General features: G+C 61.5%; 4 protein-coding genes across 7 annotated transcripts; 1 reads left to right on the forward strand and 3 right to left on the reverse strand.

Annotated features, from left to right (window-relative positions):
* Positions 1-743: 743 nt before the first annotated feature.
* On the reverse strand, positions 744-8,359 carry PI4K2A (phosphatidylinositol 4-kinase type 2 alpha). Its single transcript, XM_071446151.1, has 9 exons — positions 7,697-8,359; positions 4,933-5,133; positions 4,560-4,691; positions 4,322-4,475; positions 3,679-3,740; positions 3,146-3,245; positions 2,751-2,884; positions 2,415-2,474; positions 744-2,278 (listed from the first exon to the last, which is right to left on the reverse strand). The coding sequence occupies exons 1-9, from the start codon at positions 8,261-8,263 to the stop codon at positions 2,117-2,119; spliced, it is 1,572 nt and encodes a 523-aa protein (XP_071302252.1). The 5' UTR covers positions 8,264-8,359; the 3' UTR covers positions 744-2,116.
* Positions 8,360-8,620: 261 nt separating this feature from the next.
* MORN4 (MORN repeat containing 4) lies at positions 8,621-12,206 on the forward strand. The gene is made up of 5 exons (XM_071446252.1): positions 8,621-8,709; positions 10,332-10,429; positions 10,546-10,660; positions 10,746-10,855; positions 10,970-12,206. Exons 2-5 carry the CDS (start codon positions 10,363-10,365, stop codon positions 11,116-11,118), a joined length of 441 nt encoding a protein of 146 aa, XP_071302353.1. The 5' UTR covers positions 8,621-8,709; positions 10,332-10,362; the 3' UTR covers positions 11,119-12,206.
* A 90-nt stretch (positions 12,207-12,296) lies between these two features.
* Positions 12,297-15,336, reverse strand: HOGA1 (4-hydroxy-2-oxoglutarate aldolase 1). Its single transcript, XM_071446286.1, has 7 exons — positions 14,954-15,336; positions 14,246-14,374; positions 14,032-14,159; positions 13,788-13,922; positions 13,519-13,615; positions 13,260-13,393; positions 12,297-12,695 (listed from the first exon to the last, which is right to left on the reverse strand). Exons 1-7 carry the CDS (start codon positions 15,180-15,182, stop codon positions 12,546-12,548), a joined length of 1,002 nt encoding a protein of 333 aa, XP_071302387.1. The 5' UTR covers positions 15,183-15,336; the 3' UTR covers positions 12,297-12,545.
* A 675-nt stretch (positions 15,337-16,011) lies between these two features.
* Positions 16,012-19,855, reverse strand: ANKRD2 (ankyrin repeat domain 2). 4 transcript variants are annotated; one of them, XM_071446275.1, is made up of 9 exons: positions 18,525-18,744; positions 18,021-18,134; positions 17,780-17,941; positions 17,487-17,594; positions 17,211-17,309; positions 16,883-16,981; positions 16,651-16,749; positions 16,296-16,394; positions 16,012-16,208 (listed from the first exon to the last, which is right to left on the reverse strand). In XM_071446275.1, the coding sequence occupies exons 1-9, from the start codon at positions 18,591-18,593 to the stop codon at positions 16,104-16,106; spliced, it is 954 nt and encodes a 317-aa protein (XP_071302376.1). In that variant the 5' UTR covers positions 18,594-18,744; the 3' UTR covers positions 16,012-16,103. The 4 variants fall into 4 exon arrangements, 2 of the variants coding, with proteins under 2 accessions (XP_071302376.1, XP_071302375.1); XM_071446274.1 differs by having other exon boundaries at positions 17,211-17,594; positions 18,525-19,855; XR_011682187.1 differs by having other exon boundaries at positions 16,168-16,208; positions 16,296-16,749; positions 18,525-19,855.
* Positions 19,856-19,875: the final 20 nt, after the last annotated feature.

Consider the following 19,875-nt stretch of genomic DNA (forward strand, 5'->3'; position numbering starts at 1 on the left):
TCCAGCCTCCCTGCTCAAGCAGGGTCATCCTAGAGCAGATGTCACAGCATGGCATGCAGATGGTTCCTGAATATCTCTTGTGAGGGGCACTCCACAGCCTCTCTGGGCAATTTGTTCCAGTGCACAGTCACACAGTAACTGCCATGGCACAGTCACAGGGACAACTGAAGAACAAGCTACATGCTGCCCTCCATGAGAAAGAACACTAGGAAGAGAGAATAGAGATTCTCCAGGGAAAGATTCTCTGCTGGAAGACCAGCTGGCCAAGCTGGAAGAGTGTAGCACTCAGGAGAACGGAGAAGTCATGGGGAACATTCTGAAGCTGGAGGAGCTGAAACAGGAGGTATTCAGACTCGCTGCCAAAAGAACAAAACTCCAGGCCATGGTCCTGTGGCTGAAGGAGGAGAAGTAGCTACAGGAAGCAGCCTTGCAGTCTGAATGTGGCCACTTCGAGGAGGACAAGCAGCAGCTGGGCAGCCTTATCTCCAGCCTCCAGAGCTCCCTCTCCAAGAGCCACTGGGCTCAGGAGAGACTGGAGCAGGATCTGCAGACACAGGATGCCAAGAGACAGCTGGTTGCCCTCAATGTCCAGCATGAGCAGACAGGAAAGGAACTCTGTCCTGCAGCCGCTCCAGCAGTTGCAGGCGGCTAGTGCATCCTGTACAGGTACACATGGATACCAGCCATGGGCTGAGCAGCCCCGACCTGCTCTAGGGTGCTGCAGAGGCACAGATGTAGCCAGCTGAATGGCAGCTCTGTTATTCAGACCGTTGCATGGTTTAAATACATTACATACATTTCTACAGTGCATTAGAACAATACATTTTGGGTCAGTCAAATGCAGCTGGGCCCGGCCGGGTAGTTGGGATCTCCACTGCTGCCCCCTCTGTGCTTACACAGCCAGTGCTGAGTCCCCTCCCCATTGCAGGAGACATGGCAGCTGCTCTGCCTTCCAGGTTCACCTGCCTTCATCCCTCTCACTCCCCAAAGATGAGCTAACAGAACAGCAAGACCCAACACTGACTTTCTCCAGCAGCCTGAGAAGTCACAGCTCAAGGCAAGCAGGTGCAGGCAGCAGCCCTGGCGCTGTTTTATACAACACAAGCTCAGCAGCTGCTGGTAAGAGAGGGGCTCCCTGCCTCCCCACCCACAGCAGGCCTGCGAGATTGTCAGCTCCAGGGCAGCCAGGAGTCCATGCTGGCCCCCCAGTGCTCCCACCCATGTGGCAGAAGAGCCCCTCCAGCCCTCCCCTGGCAACCCCTGCCCCTCAGAGGGTCCCTAGGCACAGACAAGGCTGGCACCATGCTGGCTGCACAGCAGCCAGGGAGCTTGCTGGGAGAGGAAAGAAAGTCAAGCGAGAGCAGCTATGGAGAGCAGGCAGGAGAAATGGACTGGGGCAAAAGGGGAGAGCTCCCGTGGGAGAGCTCTGCGAAGCCACCTGCTCTTCACAGGGACAAGCCAGCACCTTTTTTGCCTTAGTGTCTAACTGCATCCAAGCCAGTCCCCTGTGTTGTCCCTCTTATGTCCCCTCCTCGAGCTTCTAGCCAGAGAACAGCCGTTCATTGTGGTCCCCGCTATGCCAGTGGGCAGCAGGAACTCCCCCTGAGGAAAGCAGCGTGCACGGGGTTGGGGCACTGGAGGGACAGTGGAGGAGTACAGCACACCCTCAGGGAAATGGAGGGGGTATCACCTACTAAAGGCCTTCCCAGCCTGGCAGCTGGCATGGTGGGGAAAAGAAGGGCCAGTGGCTGGTGTAAAGGGCTGGACGGATCCTGGCTCAGGTAGCCCGTTCATCCCAGCCCCAAGCAGGGGTGCTCAGAACCGCATGCAGGCCAAGGAACAGAGGCAGGAGCAGGGTCCCAGCCATACCACAGTTCCTGGTAGATTCCCACACCTCCCCCTGGCCCCTGCCCCAGGCAGGGCACCAAGCTCCAATGGAGCTGGGGAGGGACCATGCCCATTCTGCCTGGCTCCTCCAGTTCAGCTGCAGGTTCCTCCAGTCGCATCTGCTCGCTCTACCCTGAAGGTCGAGTCCCAGCCACAGGAGGCAGCAGTGGCCCAGCTCCTCTCGCAGTGCTAGTCCGAGGTGGCCAAGCCCTGCCCACGGCTCCCACAGCTACCACCATGAGAAGAAAGGCTTCCGGCTCTGGAAGCTCTGCGTGTAGGACTCACTGGCGGAGCGCTGGTGGGAGCGCGCTGTTTCCACAATCACAGGCGGCATCTGAACCAGGTGCAGTGGACTCTTCCCATCCTTCAACGCCTGAGTCAGGTTCAGGATCTGTATGGCACAACAGAGCAATGCCTGAGCTGCCCTGCCTGAGCAACAAAGAGCATCCACTCCAGCACCCTTCCTGCCACAAAGGCAGGACAAGGCTTCCTACCTCACCCATCTGTCTTCCCTATGCACAGCTTACCTGGCCTCTCATGACAGCAATCTGCTTGTGAAACTGTCCCCTGTCAAAGCCGGGGTCTTTCTGCAAGAGAGAGAGCAAAGAACACAATGAGATCCACCCACTGCTTCATGCAGTGAACAAGATGCCTATTCCCCATGTAAGCCACACCCCCTGCCCTGTCCCATGGGTTTCCTGCTTCTCCCACATTGAATCCTCAGCTTCTGGCAGAATAACCCTGCTGTGTCTTAGCCTAGAAACACTGTCAGGAGCTTGACCACCTCTGTCCCTGCAACCTTGACAGGGAGTTCCCCAATACCACTCCTGCTTTTTTTCATTTCCACTACTCCTCCAGCTCACCTTGAAGAGCTCATATAGATCTTCCTCCAGGTCCTTGACAAAGTTGGGGTCTGAGATCTTGGGAAGAATCAGGTCCTTGATCTCCTGTGAAAAGGGGATTTTGGCCTGGGGCAGCCATGCCCAGTAGAACGGATCTGTGGAAGAAAGCAGGAGACATTAGAACTGGGGAATGTAACACATGGTGCCATGTGCCCCTGGGTGCTAGATTCCCTGAATCTGGGACACAGAGTCCAGCATCTGCCTTCTACATCTCCTCTCTGCTGAGGAGCTGCCCATGAATCCAGAAGTTGCAGAGACACAGCCCTAGCCCTCTCCTCTACAATCCTTGAAAAGGATGCCCAAGCATGGAGTTGTGTGGCTTGCCATGGTGCCTTGGCATAGCCTGAGGGACTCACATGCTCTCCAGGAGTCCGGGTGTTTCAAGGGAAAGGCCAAACCATTGTCTATAGCAGCCAGCTTGATGATGGGCTCCTTCACCACCACCCAGTCGCTGTCCTGGAAGGAAGTGAAGCATGTCACAAGGAGGTCCTCCCAGCAGGAACAGTCCTTCTCCTACTCCCCACTGTCAGGATCTCTGCCCTGGCTACCACAGAGGCACAGCAGCCTCTTGCTTGTAGCATGGCACCTTAACCACAGGGAAGCATAGTCTGCTTTGGGTGGGAAGGGGGACAAGGCTGTTTCCCCCCCAGGCCTCACTCCAAGGTCCAGCAACACCAGTTTCCCCCACAGAGTTCAGCTACACCCTCACAAAGTCCCGCTAGGCCACAAGTCACCAACGCAAATGGTAACAAAAGGCCCAGGAGACAAGATCAGGCCTCAACACACCTGGCAACCCAAACCAGATGGGAAATTCCTGTCCTGCCTGCCAAGCTGGCAGCTTCCAGAAGCAGAGTCCCTGTGTTGCCCCTGCCCAGGAGCAGCCACTCACCCGCACACCCGCGCTGTCCAGGGGACAGTCATACTTGATGAGCCAGTTGTCATTGCCCCGATCTGCAGGGAGATAAAAGCAGCTGTGTCAGCACCAGGGCCTCCCTGCACCAGGCTGGGCAGAAGACTATTCCTCCTCTGACCCAGAAGTGAGACAGACACATTTTAGGCACAAACTCCCAGAGCCCTTAAACTTGCTGCAGGCATGGGAAGCCACATCAAGCCCCTCACAGACAGCCCTAGAGGTCCACATATCGCCAGCTCCCAAGAGAAAGGTCAGCCTGCAAGCCCCAGAGTGCAACCCCTAGCAGAAACTCAGAAACACGGTGTGAAATGGGATATACAGGGGCACAGTTAGGTGCTGGGTTTCTGGATGTCCCTGGATCCTCACAGTTGGCAAACTTTCACCTGAGCACCATGGTAGATACAGATTTGCCAGTAAACTGGCCAGCAGCCAGAGCCTCAGGTGGTGAGCAGCCCAGCAGCCGCACTCTGCCTAGAGGCAGATGTCACCTGGCAGCAACCAAGGGGAGAGGAGTTTCAGGTGCAGAGAAAAGCCAGGGAGACCCTATCTCCCACCCCTTTCTGCAGCATGGTAGGACATGAAGGAGCAGCAGCATCCAGTGGCAGGCAGCTGGCCCTACCTGTGTTCCTGATGATGTAGTCCAGCACCACCAGCCGCTCGAACTGCAGCAGCAGCTGCCGATTTGTGTTCTCCGGGAGCGGCTCGGCTTCAAAGCGCCGCAGCCAGTAGTCTGCATCCTTGTAGCCTTCCACAAAGAGCTGGAAGGAGCCCACCTGAGGCAAGGACAGGCTGCATTACACAAGGCCACAGAGGCTGGGGAGGTGCTAACAGGCAGGCATGGAGGCTGGCAGCCCTACCTTGGGTGGCAGGCCAATGCGGTTGAAGCGCTGGCCAACCTTCGGCACCTTCTCCAGGGCCAGCCTCTTTCCTCGGGACTTCACCCTGTCAATGGCACTGTAGTTAAAGGTCTCACTGGCCAGATACACCACCTGCAGGGACATGAGCACAGTCAGCAGGGGCCTCTGGCAAATCACATGACTGCCCGAAAAGACACAGCATTTCCCAGAGCTCTGCCCAGCACAAGGATCCCCACGGTTTGAGCAATAACAGTCCTACTCTAGAGCACTCAATCTCCTAGGTCAGCAGTGACACAAGATAAGGTGCAAGCAGAGCTGTGTGGAAGCATACAAAAGGCTCCCCAGAAGGAGCCCCCAGCAGCTGTCCCCTCACCTTTGTGCGGGGAACAATGTTGAGTTCCAGTTTCTGGTCTACCAGGCTGGCACCTGCCTCTGACAGGTAGCCCTGGTTGAGGACAAGGCAGTCTCTCCCAAAGCAGCATGGGCAGCACAACTTCTGCAGCCACTTGGTCCACTTGGGGTTCAGCTGCCCATAGGGCTCCTCATTCTTGGGCTTGAAGACGCCAATGATTTTCTGTGAGTGGGAGAGAAGAGAGCTGAGTCCAGGAACTGGCAGAGCTGGGACACTTTCCTCAGCCCACAGCGGGGATACTAAGGAACAGGTCCAGAACTGCCCCTCATTAGGATAATAACCAGCCTCCTGGGACCAGGCAAAACTCCACAGCTCCCAGGAGGGAGGTACCCAGAGCTGGGAAGAAGCCCTCTCCAGCCAGTATCCCATCCCAAAAGAGCACAGTGCTCCCCAGAGACCTTTATACCCAACATGAGTCCCAAAAAACACCAATGATGATGCAGTCTCCTGGTAAACACATCAGTCTCATTCCAGTGACCTTTGGATGGCGGGGGAGAGCTACTGCTCATCACTGGTCATTATGTTCACACAGGAAAGGGACAGGATAGCTATCCCTGCCCTGGCTCAAAAATTGAACAGAGCTGATCTCAAACTGAGCAGAGGAAAAGGACCATAACAGCCAAGCACCTGCAGGACCCGTGAGGAGCCAGGGCTCTGTGCTGGGGAGTCCAGCAGAAGGGCTGACTCTCTGAATACACTGTGGACAGGAGGGCACAGGCAGCTCCAGACTGGCCACCAGCTGGTACCAGCAGCACTCCCAGCCCCTCAACCCAGCCTCACACACACACCAACCCAACAGTGGGGACAGCAGTGTAGGTATCCCCCTGCTGCAGAGGGCACAGAAGCCTTGTGCAGGGCACTGCACCACCACTGAGCCTGCACTGCCATGGCACACAGATGAGAGAAGGGCTGGGACAGGAGCAAGGCCACCTGTCCCCACAAGTCAGGCATCCCTGGGGGGATGGCAGTTCCTGCTCTGGAGTGACTCAGCATCACATGCAACCAGACCTTCTCCCCATGGCTACTGCTAGCCCTGGCCCGAGTGGGCATCGCTTCCCCAAGCTGAGCTCTTGCCAGAATGTGGAAGTAGAGCATGAGTCCCAGTGCTCCAGCAGGGAACCTTAATGCAATCTCAGGGGCCTAAAGACAGGCCAGAGCAAGCAGAACCAAGGCTCTGTCCACCAGGAAGACAGAAAGGGAGGGTTTGAGGGAAGAGGATCACTTGAGCCATGTCCAGATCACATGGTGGAGCCACTTTCCCTAGGCAGGCAGGAAGGCAATCCCCGCACCAGCCCCACTCGGCTGTCACACGACTGTCAATATATCCAGTATATCCATGCTTGGATAAAAGCCCACAAAGAGGCCTGTCAGGAGCTCTGGCAGCATGAAGCCCTGTGCTCCATGGAACCAGTCCAGCAGAACAAGGCCCAGTCAGGCAGGGACAGCATGGAAGCAGACAGCAGAGGCCTGGCAGCACAGCATCCCTTTCCAGACAGCCCCGTGCCGAGAGCAGCACCGACAGGGAAAACAGGTCTGCCTGGTGCCAGCAGCAAGGCAGAGAGAGCCCAGCCAGCACAGGGGAGCAGCTGGCAGTGGGGTGATCATAACCACTGGGGCTGGGCAGCACAGCCCTGGAACAGCTCAGGCCCCAGTAGCCTCAAGGGAAATAATCAAAGAAGAAAGTCTTTCCCCCCAGTATCTTCCCCCTGCTGCTCACAATATCTACATGCTGCACTCTCTCCTGTGCCAGCAGTGGGATGTTTTTGGTAACCCTGGGCAGCAATCAAGCAACCAGTCACACACCACATTTGCTGGCAGCAGGATAATCTGGGGGACCTGCCAGCTGACAACACAGACTTTGACTTCTCACACTCATGGTCTAGCAGCCATCCTTGAGTTTGGGTCTCCTACAGCCAAGCAGCCTCCAGCCTGCAATCCCCAAGTAGCTCATCTGGCTGCCCACTCCTACTGAGCAGTAGGAGGGAGGTGGGCTGTGGCACAAACGAGTATTTCCCCACACGCCATCAGCCAAGCTGGGAACTGCCTGCAACAGCTTCCAAGAGCCGGCTTTCACCCAGAGAGGGAAAACTAGGACACATCAGAGACCACAAAGCTCACTCCTGATTCCCTGGAAGCAGCCCAGCACACACGTGGCAAGGGAGCCACAGGAAACAGCAAGAGCTCAAGTAATTGGGCAGGGAGCAGCATGTCACAAGACAAGCCAGCCTGTGCTGCACAGTCATCCGGTCAGTGGCACAAAGACAGCTCCACACAGCCGACCAGGTCTATAGGGGACCAGCTACATGCCAAGGACTTTGTCTCCATTATACCAACCACACAGCCACAGAGAAGACATCTCGTTCAGTTCAAAAAAACAGGCCAAAACCAGCTCAGCCCACAGAGTCACAGCCCTGGGGCTGGAGTCACTGTGGTCAGATGCTGATGGACAGGCCTGTGGGAGGGGGTGACCCTTCCTCTTTGGGCACAAAGCCGCAGAAGAGGTTGAATCAGCACTTGGACACTGTTGCCCCGCACTCTAGCTTCTGCTTCCACGTACTTCTCCCCGGGGAGGCTCAGACCCGCTCCGGTCGCTCCTACCAGCCCTCCATGCCGGTCACTCCCCCAGCGTGCCGCGCCCGGCCGGTGCCGCTCAGCGCACAGGCCTCCGGAGCTACGGGGGCGGCACCACCCCGGGGTCGGCCACGCGGGGCTAGGCCCAGCTCACCCCCTGCGGGTCCTTCACGAAGTAGCTGCCGCTGGAGCCCTGCGAGATGCGCTCGGGGAAGATGCCGCGCTCGCTGGCCAGCTCAGCCCGCCGCACCACGTCGGCAAACTCGGGATCCTCGGGGAAGTCGTTGCGCTCCCGCTGCGCGGCCGCCGCTGCCGCCGCCGCTGCCGCCGCCGCCGCCTGGGCCTGCGCCTGGGCCTGCGCCGCCGCCGGGCCCCGCGCCCCGCGCTCCAGCAGCGGCTGCCGCTCGCGGTCGCGGCCACCAGGGGAGCCGGGAGGGGAGGGCGGCGGGGGCGCAGCGGGCGGGAGGGCGCGCACGGCTCCCCCCGGCAGCCCGTAGTCGGGGCCCTGAGCCCTCTCCGGCGACACCAGCGGGCTCGTCTCGTCCATCGCGCCGCCCGCCCGGCCCCGCCGTGCCGCTGCCGCCGCTTCCGGTTCCGACCGCGTCACGGCGCCCCAGGGGCTGCTCCGCCCCCCGCAGCACCCCATTGGCTGCTCCGCCCCACGTCGCGCCACGCCCAGCCCGGCCGCTGCGGCCGGAGCCGCGGGCGCGGCTGCGGACATGATACCGCTGGGGCTAGGTCGGAACCTCTCGAGCCTCTAACCGTTCGTTCGGGAAGGCCATGGTGTCTTCGCCCCCCGTACACCCCCGCCGTGGCGGCTGGCGGCCAGTGCCCTACACAAAGATGGACGTTCTGGAGTGGCCGTGCCCATTGCTGCCCCTCACAAAGATGGCAGCAGGGCGGTGGCGCTGCCCCTCTGCAGCCACGCCCACTGTGGCGAGCTCCTTGCCCCACACAAAGATGGCGACCGGCGAGGGCGTGCAGCGCAGCTGGCCAATGAACAGCCGCGTTGCTAGCGGTTGCCATGGAAACAGCCAACAGCGAGTGGGGATGGACGCTGGCGGCCCGGCACCGCCCGGCGGGGCGGGGTGCTGGCAGGGGCGGTGGCGCCACCGCCCCTCGGCGGGACCTGCTGGGGAGCGGTGTAGGCGGACAGCGCAGAGCCAGGTGAGCGCGGGCCGCGGGTCCCTGCGCCGCCCGCCCCGCCCGCCCCGCTCCTGGGCACGCACCGGGTCCGTGAGCATCGCCACGCGCGTCCCGCTGGTGGGGCGTGCGTGTGTCAGCCGTGGGTGCATGAACACACCGGGGTGCGGGTGCATCAGCCGTGGTGCACGGACACGGCGGGGTGTGGGTGATCGCTCACAGGAACAGAGACACGACGGGGTATCGGTACACCGGGGTGTGGGTGCATCACCCGTGGGCGCGGTCACGCCCCCGGCCACCCTGCCCAGGCGGGGTGTGCGCGCATCCCCCGTGGGTGCGTGGCACGGGCGGGATGTCCGTGCCTCGGCCCGGGGATGTGTGGTGTGGTGCAACGGGGTCGTGCCCCCTCGGCCGCTGTGCGATCCGGGCAGTGCGGGGCGCGCTGCCCCGCCCTGCGGCGGGCGCGGTACGCGGTGCGGGCTCGGGGTACCGGGAGCCCAGCGCGGGCGGGCCCGGCTCCTGGCAGGCTGGAGCGCTCCTGGGGCGCTGTCCTCCGGCTGAAGTGTCACAGGCCGTGCTGGCCGTGTCACAGCCCGCGGCAGCACCCTCTCCTGCGCCTGGCGCGGCTGGGCAGGCTGCAGGGCGGGAGCCGGCGGTGCGCTCCCGGTGCCTCCCATCAGCAGAGAGCACTGTTCAGTCGCTGCTCGCCTGGGCTGGGGCCATTTCTCTGACACAAAGCCCTGGCAAGTTCCTGTTTTGCTCCTGTTTTGCCACGTCCTGCTGGTTCATGTGGTTCAGTACCCACCTTTTGGGTGATGTGCAGCCGGCTGTAAGCGGTTAGACCCCGCTTGGATGCTGGAAGCTCCTTCCCATCTCTGGCACTGCCTGAGCTGCACCGGCAGCTGCTGGAGAGGCAGCGCCCAGCCCACCTGCCGGGCTGTCTCTATTCTGGTGCCTTCCCTGTGTGCTGGGGAGAGCTGTGCTGCGTGGCAGTGCTCTGTGAGGTGTGCAGGGCTTCAGGGGCTGCTTGCTGTTGGCAGACAGGTTTGCAAAGCCTGGGTAGCCGAGCAAAGCCCTGAAGCCCCAGGATCCTATCCCTGCTGTCCCTCTTGGGAGGAGTGTCCTCTCATCCCTAGGGGTGAACCGGCTCTGCCCATTCTTGATGCTGAATCTGGAAACTCCACAAGCTCTCTGTTCCCTCTCCTGAGGTACTCCCCTGAACACAATCCAGCAAATCCATCTCTCCAAAACACTGTCTGGGACTGCCTCAGCAAAGCTGAGAATGGCTCCTGGCCTGAGCCTGCACAGTGCAGGACCTCTGGGGTTCTGCTGGAGTGCCATGAGGGAGGCAGCCAGCTCGTGCCACACTCCTTCCTGCCACTCACTCACATTTCACAGGGCTGTGACCCCCGTGGGCTCACATCTCCCTGAGCCCTGCAGTGGGGCGGGCAGCAACCCGAACCTGGCGGCTGGGGTTTCAGAGCCTGGGCAGGGCAGCTGGGCTCACCTCCTCGTCTGTGCTGTGCCCTAGCAGAGCTGTCCCCAGGGCAGGCAGGCGCCTCTCTGAGAGCCGAGAGGATGCAAGGGCTCTGGGTGAGCCGAGCTGCTCTCCCTGCCCAGCAGCTCTCTGTGCCTCTCCCTGCCAGCTCTTGTCCTGCTGTGCCGGAGGCTGTTGCCATGACCCTCACCAAAGGCTCCTTCACCTACTCCAATGGGGAGGAGTACCGCGGCGAGTGGAAAGAAGGTAGGAAGGAACGGTGCCACCTGTGCTGGGGGACAACAAACCCCACATCTCTGCCCAGCTCCACACTGGGGCAGGTCCCACTCTGCCCAGTGCTGCCCATTTCTGCTCTCACCCAGGTCGCAGGCACGGCATCGGGCAGCTGACGTTTGCTGATGGCACTGCTTACGTGGGGCACTTTGAGAACGGGCTCTTCCACGGCTGCGGCGTGCTCACCTTCTCCGACGGCTCCAGGTGGGCACGGCGCTCCCGCATACACCTCCCTGGGCATTCCCCCTTGCCGTGGGGAGCCGCTGCCTCAGGAGACCCTCCCACACAGGTACGAGGGGGAGTTTGTGCAGGGCAAGTTCAATGGCGTTGGGGTCTTCACCCGCTGTGACAACATGACCTTTGAGGGCGAGTTCAAAGGCGGGCGCGTGTACGGCTTCGGTGAGTGCTGCATGGCCCCTGCTCAGCACAGCCCCTTCCAGCACCTCCCTGGCCCCATCCCGGTGGGTGCAGCTCCCTGCCTCTTCACTCCCGGCCCTTCCCTCCCCTCCCCAGGTCTCCTGACCTTCCCTGATGGCTCACACGGCGTGCCCCGCAATGAGGGATTCTTTGAGAACAACAAGCTGCTGCGGCGGGAGAAGTGCACGGCCATCATCCAGAGGGCCCAGGGCGCCTCCAAGTCTGCCCACAGCCTGACAGCGTGAGGGAGCCTGCATCCCCTCCCACCAGAGCAGGGACCCCCTACTTGGGCACTGGCTGGCCCTGGAGAAGGGATGTGGCACTGCTGGGTGCCCCTCCCTGCCCTTCGTCCTCTCCAAGCGTCCTCCTGCCAAACCCCTGCCGCTGGAGGGGATGGGATTCTCCGCTCTCCACCCAAGTGCCCTGGGGCAGCCGTGGTGCCTTCTCTTTCTGTGTGTAGCCCTGGCACCTGCTGGAGCAGCAGAAGGACAGGGTGGCAGGGGCTTGGCCCCTCTTCCCCCCAGGAAGACTGTGGACCACTACAGCTGCTAGCCAGCTGCAGAGGATGGAGCAGGGGGGTAGAGGCTGGTCCCTGACCCCACTGCCAGGGTGCCTTGGCTGGAAGCTGCTGACTGAACCACATGCCCCCAGAGGGGCAGCTCCTGGCTCACTTTGTTGCCCTGGTCCTGGAGGCAGGGTGGGCACCCCAGGCATGCACCCCAGGCCTGCACCCTCAGCTCTGGGTGACTGGCCATCCCTCTGCATGCCCAGGGTACAGTGACACTGTGTCCCCAAAGAACCCAGCCTGCTCTCAGGCCAGCCAATGGGCTGTGTTCCCCTCATCCCTGTGCCAATCTATCCACCCACTGCCTTGGGGACACCAGCAGCAGCATCCCCACCAAGAGCGACTGGGGAATGCCCAGCCTGGCACATGTCTGCTGCACACTGGTGAGGATGGCAGCAATGGTGAGCAAGGAGAAGGATCAGCTGGAGCCTGGAGTGAGGACATGAGCAGGGCTGCATGGAATGCCAGGGCTGGAGCAGGAGGCCTGGGCAGAGCGGGGATAGAGGTATGGTGACGGGGCAGGCAGGGGGCACACAGTTCCCCATTTTGCCCCCCACAAGCATCCTTCACCTCCCCACTGCATGCTCACCTTCACCCCCAGTGTGGTCTGGCTGGCTGTGGCACAGGGGTCCTGGCAGCCCTCACTGCCCAGTGCAGGGGCTGTGCCTCCCTGCCAGTCTCTGCCCACACCGGGCCCCGTGCCTTGCTGTGACCCTGCCTTGTGCTGCTGCCTGCACGGGCCTCAGCTGAGTAAACCATGTTGCCAAACACCTGTGCCATGTCTTTTTTGCTGGGAGCAGGGATGGAGTGGGTGCCTTGCACAGACAGGACTGCAGACACAAAGAGGAGACTGCAGGTTTATTCATGGTACAAGGATCCACCCTTTCCCAGGCGAATGCAACAGGTCCCTGGGGGCTGGCAGGGATGCAGGCTGGCTTGGGGTTGCCCTCCTCTGCCCAGTCTGCCCAGTCCAGCCATGTCCAACAGGGAAGAGTAATATGGCAGCCTTCTCCTGGCCACCTCCCAGCGTCCCCAGAATGTCCCCAGTTCCCAGCATCCCTGACTCCTGTACCTGCCCAGTGTGGGAAGGGGCAGATGGAGAACAGCTCACAACCAACCATTGGTACTGAAGGTGCTCCTCAGCTCTTCAACCTGGGCAGGGCTCAGAGGGGCCAGGGGTGCACGGCAGGGACCTCCATAGTAGCCAAACCACTCCATGGCCTTCTTCAGCCCCGGGATCCCAAACCGGCGGGTGACCTGTGGGACAGAGGGAGGGCATGGAGGCTTCCTGGCTCCCATGGGCAGCATGCTCTCTGGGCTCTGCTGTGCAGCCCCTGCTCCTTTGCTTGCCATCACTCCTGTCCTCCCCATGTGGGGCTGCAAGGCTGGCAGGGTGTGAGGTGGCAGCAGCAGCCCATGAAGTGCCCACTGTGGGGTGAGGGGGCAGAGCACACGCACACAGGACTCCACACAGGAGCTCTGTGGCACATTGGGCTTTGCAGCAGGGACAGGCCACTCCATAGGGGATGAAGGACCCAGGAAAGACCAACTCTTCCCCCATACACACTGCTGCCTATAAATAGCCAGCAAGGCTCTCACGAAGGGTCACGCATCGCTGCCTGGTGCCAGTGGACAAGCTGTTCCTTAACACTTCCCACCTTCTCACCTCCAGCCTTGCCAGGCTTGCTGGCCAAGATGCTGTGCCATCCTGTCCCCCTGAACCACCCCTCCACCTCCTGCAGCCCAAGGGACTTCCATTCTTTGCCTGTGTCATGGCCTGGCACCCCTGCCCTCAGCATCCATGGGGTTCTGCCTGCTCACCGCTGTGTTGGGCTCAATGAGGCGGTGCTGCAGGTCACGGGCCTCCTGCCACTGGCCCGTGCGGCACAGGTGGTCCAGCTGACACAATGGGTCACCCAGAACGTTGGCGAGGGCACACACACCCCCAGAGGCACCTAGAGACACCAGGACACCGTGGCAGCCAGCTCAGAGTGCTGTGCCTAGCCAGCACCTCCCGGTCTCTCACCTGCCTCCCCCTGCCAGGCAGTGTCCCCAGCCAAGTCTGGGCAGCTGCACTTACCCACAGCGTAGCTCGCCAGCAGGAAGCCAGCTGATCCTGCCAGCACCTGGAAATCCTCCTGCCTTGTCTTGTGGACCATCAGCCCCATGCGGGTGATCTGGGGAGAGACATGCCATGCCCTGGGGCAGGCATCACCCGGTGCCCCTTGCTGCAGGGTGCCTGCTGGCAGCCCTGGGGTCCAGGGAAGGGCTGCAGGTCCCAATTCCCCATTCCCAGCTTAGGTCCACATTTGGTGGTAAGCAGCCCTGGGAAAGTCCTGCCCCACTCACGTCCCCACCGCTGTCCTTGATCCCAATGATGTTTGGGTGCTGAGCCAGGGTGATGACAGCCTCCAAGGGCAGGTCCAGGCCGGTGTTGGCAGGGACACTGTACAGCACCACAGGGATGGGGGATGCGTCAGCAACCTGCAGGCAGCCAGGCAGATTTCAGTAGCTGGGGTGGGCTGGGGACACATTGGACGTGTGTAACCTGCTGCCCCAGCTGGGGTGGCTGGCAGGCACTGGACAGGCTCACCTCTGTGTAGTGATGGATCAGGGCAGCAGTGGTCATGGCCCCCCGGTAATAGCAGGGTGTCACAACCAGTGCCACGTCAGCCCCCGCCTCTGCCATGCTGACTGTCAGCTCGATGGTGGCCTGGGTGGCTGGGGACGAGGCAAAGGGGTGAGGGGTGCTCCAGGGGGGACACATGGCCCTGCCTGCCCCCCACGCTGCCCACACAGGCACTCACATTCACAGCCCGAGCCAGCCAGCAGCAAGCGGTCCCTGGGCAGAGCCCGGCGCACGCAGCTCACCACCTCCACCCTCTCACGGGATGCCAGGTAGGGATACTCCCCGTTGGAGCCCAGTGCCACCAGCCCTGGAACACAAATGTGGGGAGGGCAGGAGAAGGGTGCCAGGACTGTCAGGGATCCACATTACTCTCACTCCCTTCTTTGCTGCTGGCACCCAGGCAGAGCTCCACAGCCCACAGTGCGCCCTCTCCTGCCTATGTCCTTGCAGTCCCAGCCTCCTGGTCAGAAGAGAGGAGACTGGGGATCATCCTTGTGAGGCTGCAGCTCCTCTCCTATCATCTATCCATCCTTGGCAATCAACAGATAGATATCCCATGAATTTTTCAGAGTGTGCATGGGAGTGCATTGCATAGGTTCAAGCCTGCAGCTATGAGTGGAGCATGTGTGCAGGCCTGCACATGTGTGGAGCGTGTGTGCAAGCACGTGCTGGCGTGTGCTGGGGGTGTGCAAGGACACACTCGTGTGCCTGGGCACGTGCCGTGCAGAGGGCCCCAGGTGGGTGACCCGAGGCGTTGCCAGCCACGGAGCAAAGTCCAGCTAGAGGCTGAGCACCCTTGGGAAGCTGGCGGGCTGCCTGCACAGCCTCTGTGGCAGGCGGGGATCGGGCGGGAGCCGGCACGGAGGAGGACAGGGGCAGCGCTTACCTCGGAAGGGGATGCGGGCGTAGCGGCGCAGGTTCCCCTCCAGCTGGGCATAGTCCACCTCCTGTGCGGGCGAGAAAGGGGTGGCGAGCGGTGGGAAGATGCCGCCGAGATTGAATGAGGGCTCTGATCCCTGCGGGGTGCTGAGCCCCCGGCACCGCCTGGGGGCTGCCCGGTGCAGAGCTGCCAGGGCGGGCCGCAGGGAGGCGGCGAGGCGGGTGCCGAGGGCCATGGTAGCTGCGGGCTGCCGCGGGCTCTGCCGCTTGCCGCGCCTGTTAATGTTTGACGGGGCACGTGAGGGACCCGCGACCCTGCTGGGCAGGTGACATGGGGGGTGGCACCAGATGAGCTCAGGATGTTCTTCCCCCTCCAAGGGACGGCTGCAAGGAGCTCAGCGCCCCTCCAGGTGAGCTTTGGCCACCGCGGCCGTGGCTTTCCCTTGTGCTTGCCAACCCTGGCAGCCATCCCTCTGCCTCGTACAGGGCTGGGCTGCAAGGCCAAGGAGGGACCAGGCATTGCAAGCAGTCCCACGGCTTTGGTCAGGGATCACCTGATCCAGCTGCCAGAGTAGGGTCTCCTGTAAACGGGTGAGTGTGAGCATTTCCTTGTAGGGAGCAGTGAGCACTGCACTCAGCATGCGGGCAGAGGGACCACTGTCCCCTGGGGACGGCTGCAGCAGGAAAGGCAGAAGGACAAGAAGCCGTCCAAGCCCACAGAGTGGCTGTCCAGCACAGGTACAGCTGCTGCTCTCTGGCACAGCCCCAGCCTCCAGCACAACATGGACTCAGGTTGAACTGTCATCCATGAATTTTTCCTCCCTGAGCTTGCCCAGGTGGAACTTCATAAGACTGTGAGCAATCAGGACTCCTGCAGCAAGGAGTCCTGCCCTTGAACCACTTGGTGTCACCAATACTTGAGTCCTAGTGAGAGGAGGCAGGGCTCATCATGCTGCCAGATAACCCTGCTCCCAGGATAACCCTGCTCCCAGGATAACCCAGCTTCCCAGGCCCATCAACGCTGGTACAGGCTGCCCAACCTCAAAGCCACCTGGAGCCAAACGCTGCTCTTTGCTGACTTTTATTGACACAGACAAGCCTTGTCTGGATCCTGCTCCTTGGAGCTGGGCCCAGCCCCTGGTCCCTGCCTGGTGCCATCATGCAGGGACCTCCATCTCCCCCTGTGGCTGCTCCTTTGTCTCCAGCGCCTGGCGTGTGTCCACCTGCCACTGCTGCACCAGGTCTGTTGGGGTCTTGCCAGCCTGCAAGAGTGGGCAGAGAGAGGCTGGGCACAGGGTGGTGCAACATGGGGGCAGGAAATGGCCTTGGTGCTGGCCCCACACACTCACCTCATTCTTGGCCATCATGTCAGCCCCGTGCAGGATCAGCGTTTTGATGATCTTGTAGCGACTGAGCCGTGTGGCATCATGCAGCGCTGTGTCACCCTCCTGTGAGAGACACAGCTTCACTGGACAGTGTGGTCCAGGGACAAGGACCCTCTGCTTGTCCCCAGCACTGCTCCTCAGTCCCCAGCACGCCAATCTCCACACAAGGAGGGCCATTCCTGTCCCAGACCTGGCTGTGGCTGCAACCACCCTGGGGCAGGGATGTGTGTGTCCAGATGTGCCCCACCGTGGGTGCTGGAAGCCCTTGGAGGGGGATCAGTGTTGCCCACAGTGATGCCTGGATGGCTGCAGCACTCACCCTGTCTGGGGCATTGATATCCACCCCGCAGTGGATGAGATGCTCCACGATGTCAAGGTGTCCGGTTCGGGTGGCCACGTGAAGGGGTGTGCTGAGCAGCTTAAGGGGGATGAGATGGACATCAGGGGGGATCAGCACCCACAGCTGCTAACCCAACAGAGGGTCAGCTCTGGTACTCCAGGGTATGCCCCTGCCCCTGGCACAACCCTGTGACCTGCTCTGTCCTGCTCACCTTGTCCTTCACGTTGAGGTCTGCCCCGCGGTCCTGCAGCAGTTTGACAGCATCCAGGTGCCCACCCCGGCAGGCCCAGTGCACGGCAGTGCAGTCCAGCTGGACATACAGTGCTGTGTCATGGTGGGGGACACCCCTACCCTGTGCCTGTCCCCTGCCCCAGCAGGTCCCCGTGCTGGAGCTGAACTGGCAGAGCCCTGCCTGCAGCCACCTCTGTGATGGGGACAGCACTGCCCCACTGCAGAGTCCCCAGTCCTGCCGTAGTTCTGGCTGCAACACACCCAGATGCTCAGACCAGCATGCAGCTGGAAGCAGAATCCAGCCTCACCCGGTCCCTGAAGTCAACAGTGGCCCCAGTGTCCAGCAGCTTCTGCAGGATTTCCATGTGTCCCTCCAGCGAGGAGCGGTGCAGGGCTGTGCGGTGGAACTGGGGGACAGGGTGGCACATTGGCAGACAGAGGCATCCTCCTCTGCCCAGTCTGGCTGTACCTCCAGCCCTGTCCCAAGGGTCCCAGCCCTCACCACAGGCATGGTGGGGCATGGCTGCAGGCCTTGGTGGCATGCAACAGGCCAGGGAGCAACCAGTGGCTGCCAGGGATGCTACCTCATCACATGTGTCAGGGGAGCCACCGTCTGCCAGAAACTTCTCAATGACGTGCATCTTGCCCTGGACAGCAGCTCGCAGGAAGGTCTCTGGCTCCACAGGACCCTCCTGGCAATGGCACAGGCTCAGGGCTGGGGCAGCACAGGGGTGCAGGAGAGGGGACAACATGGGAGCCCCCTGCCCTGCTTCCCCAGAGAGGTCCCTGAATGGCAGGGTGACCCGGGGGCTGGCCTGTGGGAGGTCCAGCCCCTACCCCAGCAGCCCCCTCCTGCAGCTTGGGACCCCTGACGTACAATCTCCAGGGGCTCAGGTGGTGGAGTGGGCTCGGGGGTGGCTGCCCGCTCTGCCCGGCGCTGCCGGCGCTGCTTGCGGAGCTCGATGAGCCGCTGGATGCTCCCCACGTCGATGATCTCCCGCCTCAGATCCACTGAACTCCTCCGCACCTTCTCCTGGCCCTGGTGAGCACACACAGTGCCCCGTTTGACTTGCCTGTGACCAGCCACCCCTGGCCACCCTGCAGCCCAACCCTCTCACCTTGATGGCCTCAAGGCCCCAGTTCCTGGGCCCACGGCGTTTCTCCTCCTCCAGCTCAGGTGTGTTCATCCGCTCCACGGCCGGCGGCTCCTGTGCTCCATCCCCTCTGAGTTTCTGCACAGGCACAGGGGGTGCTGCATGGTCTTGTCTGGGCACAGAGCAGCCCCACTGCCTCCATCCTCAGCCTGCTGGGGAAGGTGGCTCTGGGCATGGCTCCACTCGCCACTGAGGTCTGCGGGGTGCTTGGCAGCTCTCGGGATTGAGCTTGCCTGTCCACCCTGCTTGGTAAGCTGGGCACCTGCCGGCTGCTCAGTTCTGCCCCATGGGCTAGAGCTGCCGGGTTGGGAACTTGATCCCCCTGAGAGCCCTTGGACACGTTCATATAATCCCCCAGGATGGCAAGGTCAGTGCCAGCCTCCTCACATCCGAGTCCCTAAGGATGGACAGAGTACAATGGGGGTTCCTACTACAGCCCAGGAAGGTTCCCCTGCCCTGTGGACCCACCTCCTCCTCCTCCTCCTCTGCCAGCTTCTGCTCTATGAGCTCCTTGGCCCGTTCCACATCCAGCTCCATGTCTGCCTGCAGTGCACAGTCCTGTGCTGGATGTGTCCTCTTCTTCTTGCTACCACGGGCAGGGAGTTCCCAGTCCTGGCTCCCGGTGCTGCCGGCGCTTTGCTGGCCGTGGGGCTTTATGCTGCTGGCCCCTCTGTCCCACAGCCCAAGGGCACCAACAGCTGTGGCTGCCTCACATGACTGGGGCAGCTTTGCCATGAGCTCACCCTCTGCTTTCTGTCCCTGACTCACCTCTCCAGCCCCACACTCTCTTAAAGAACACTCCCCCCACACACACCCTGGGTTGACCAGGACATCTGTGCTTGTTATGGGGAGCTGCGGTGTGCAGAACCTGTGACAGCCAGTCAAGAGAGGCTCAGCAGAACAGGGACATGATCCAGGGTCACCCCATAGGCATGGCACCTGTGCCACCCATCCCAGGCAAGCAAGATGCTCCCATGGCTCCCATCTCTGTCCAATCAGATGCTGCAGCAGCCACCAACAGTGCCCGAGGTTCCCTGGCACCTTGGGCAGGGTGGGGGCCTGGGGGGGGGCCTGCCCACCCCAAAGGGAGGCAATGGGTCCTCTCAAGTCTCTCAGCCAGCAGCAGGCAGCATGGGATGCCAGGAGTCACAGCCCCTCTGTGCTGCTTTAGAGGATGACCTCAGGTGTGGAACATTCTGAGCAGCTCTGCCAGGGTCCCTGAGGCTGCCTGGCCTTCCCCACAGCACATGGCAGCCTGGCAGCAGGAGAGTGGCCTCACGTGGGGCCAACAGGCAGAGCTGGCAGCTATTCCCAGCAGCAGGAACATTGTTCAACCCTCCTGAGAACTCCCCCCTTGTAAGGTGAGGCCAACACTGCCTTGTGCTGGGACAGTTAATGCGCTGGGCACCGTCCACCAGCACAGGAGCTGGGGGAGGGACGGACAGCTACACGTCACTGTCACCCTCTTGGGCAGCTCCTAGGGCCATCCTGGGGTGTCCTGTCCCATGGGTGTGACAGCCTCCCACAGCAGAAGGACACTGTTTCCACCAGGGCAGGCCATGGTGGCCATGAAGGTAGTCTTGGGACTGTTCCCCTCCATGGACTGTCCCACCTAGCTCAAGGGGAGAGACAAGCTTAAACTTCCAGAGGGGAAGCACCAGGAAAAGGAGGTGGTGACCCCACACTAAGAAGCAGCCGGGATGACAATGGGACAATGCAGGGGAAGGGTCCTGGCAAGCAAACAGCCAGGGCTGGCAGGACAGGGTCAGGGTGGCACTAGGGAGCAGAGCCAGGGTGTCCAGGCTACCCTTGACCACCC

This window comes from Agelaius tricolor, unplaced genomic scaffold, assembly GCF_023055355.1.
Source record: "Agelaius tricolor isolate 1412-34295 unplaced genomic scaffold, bAgeTri1.0.p SCAF_22, whole genome shotgun sequence".
NCBI classification, from domain to species: domain Eukaryota; kingdom Metazoa; phylum Chordata; class Aves; order Passeriformes; family Icteridae; genus Agelaius; species Agelaius tricolor.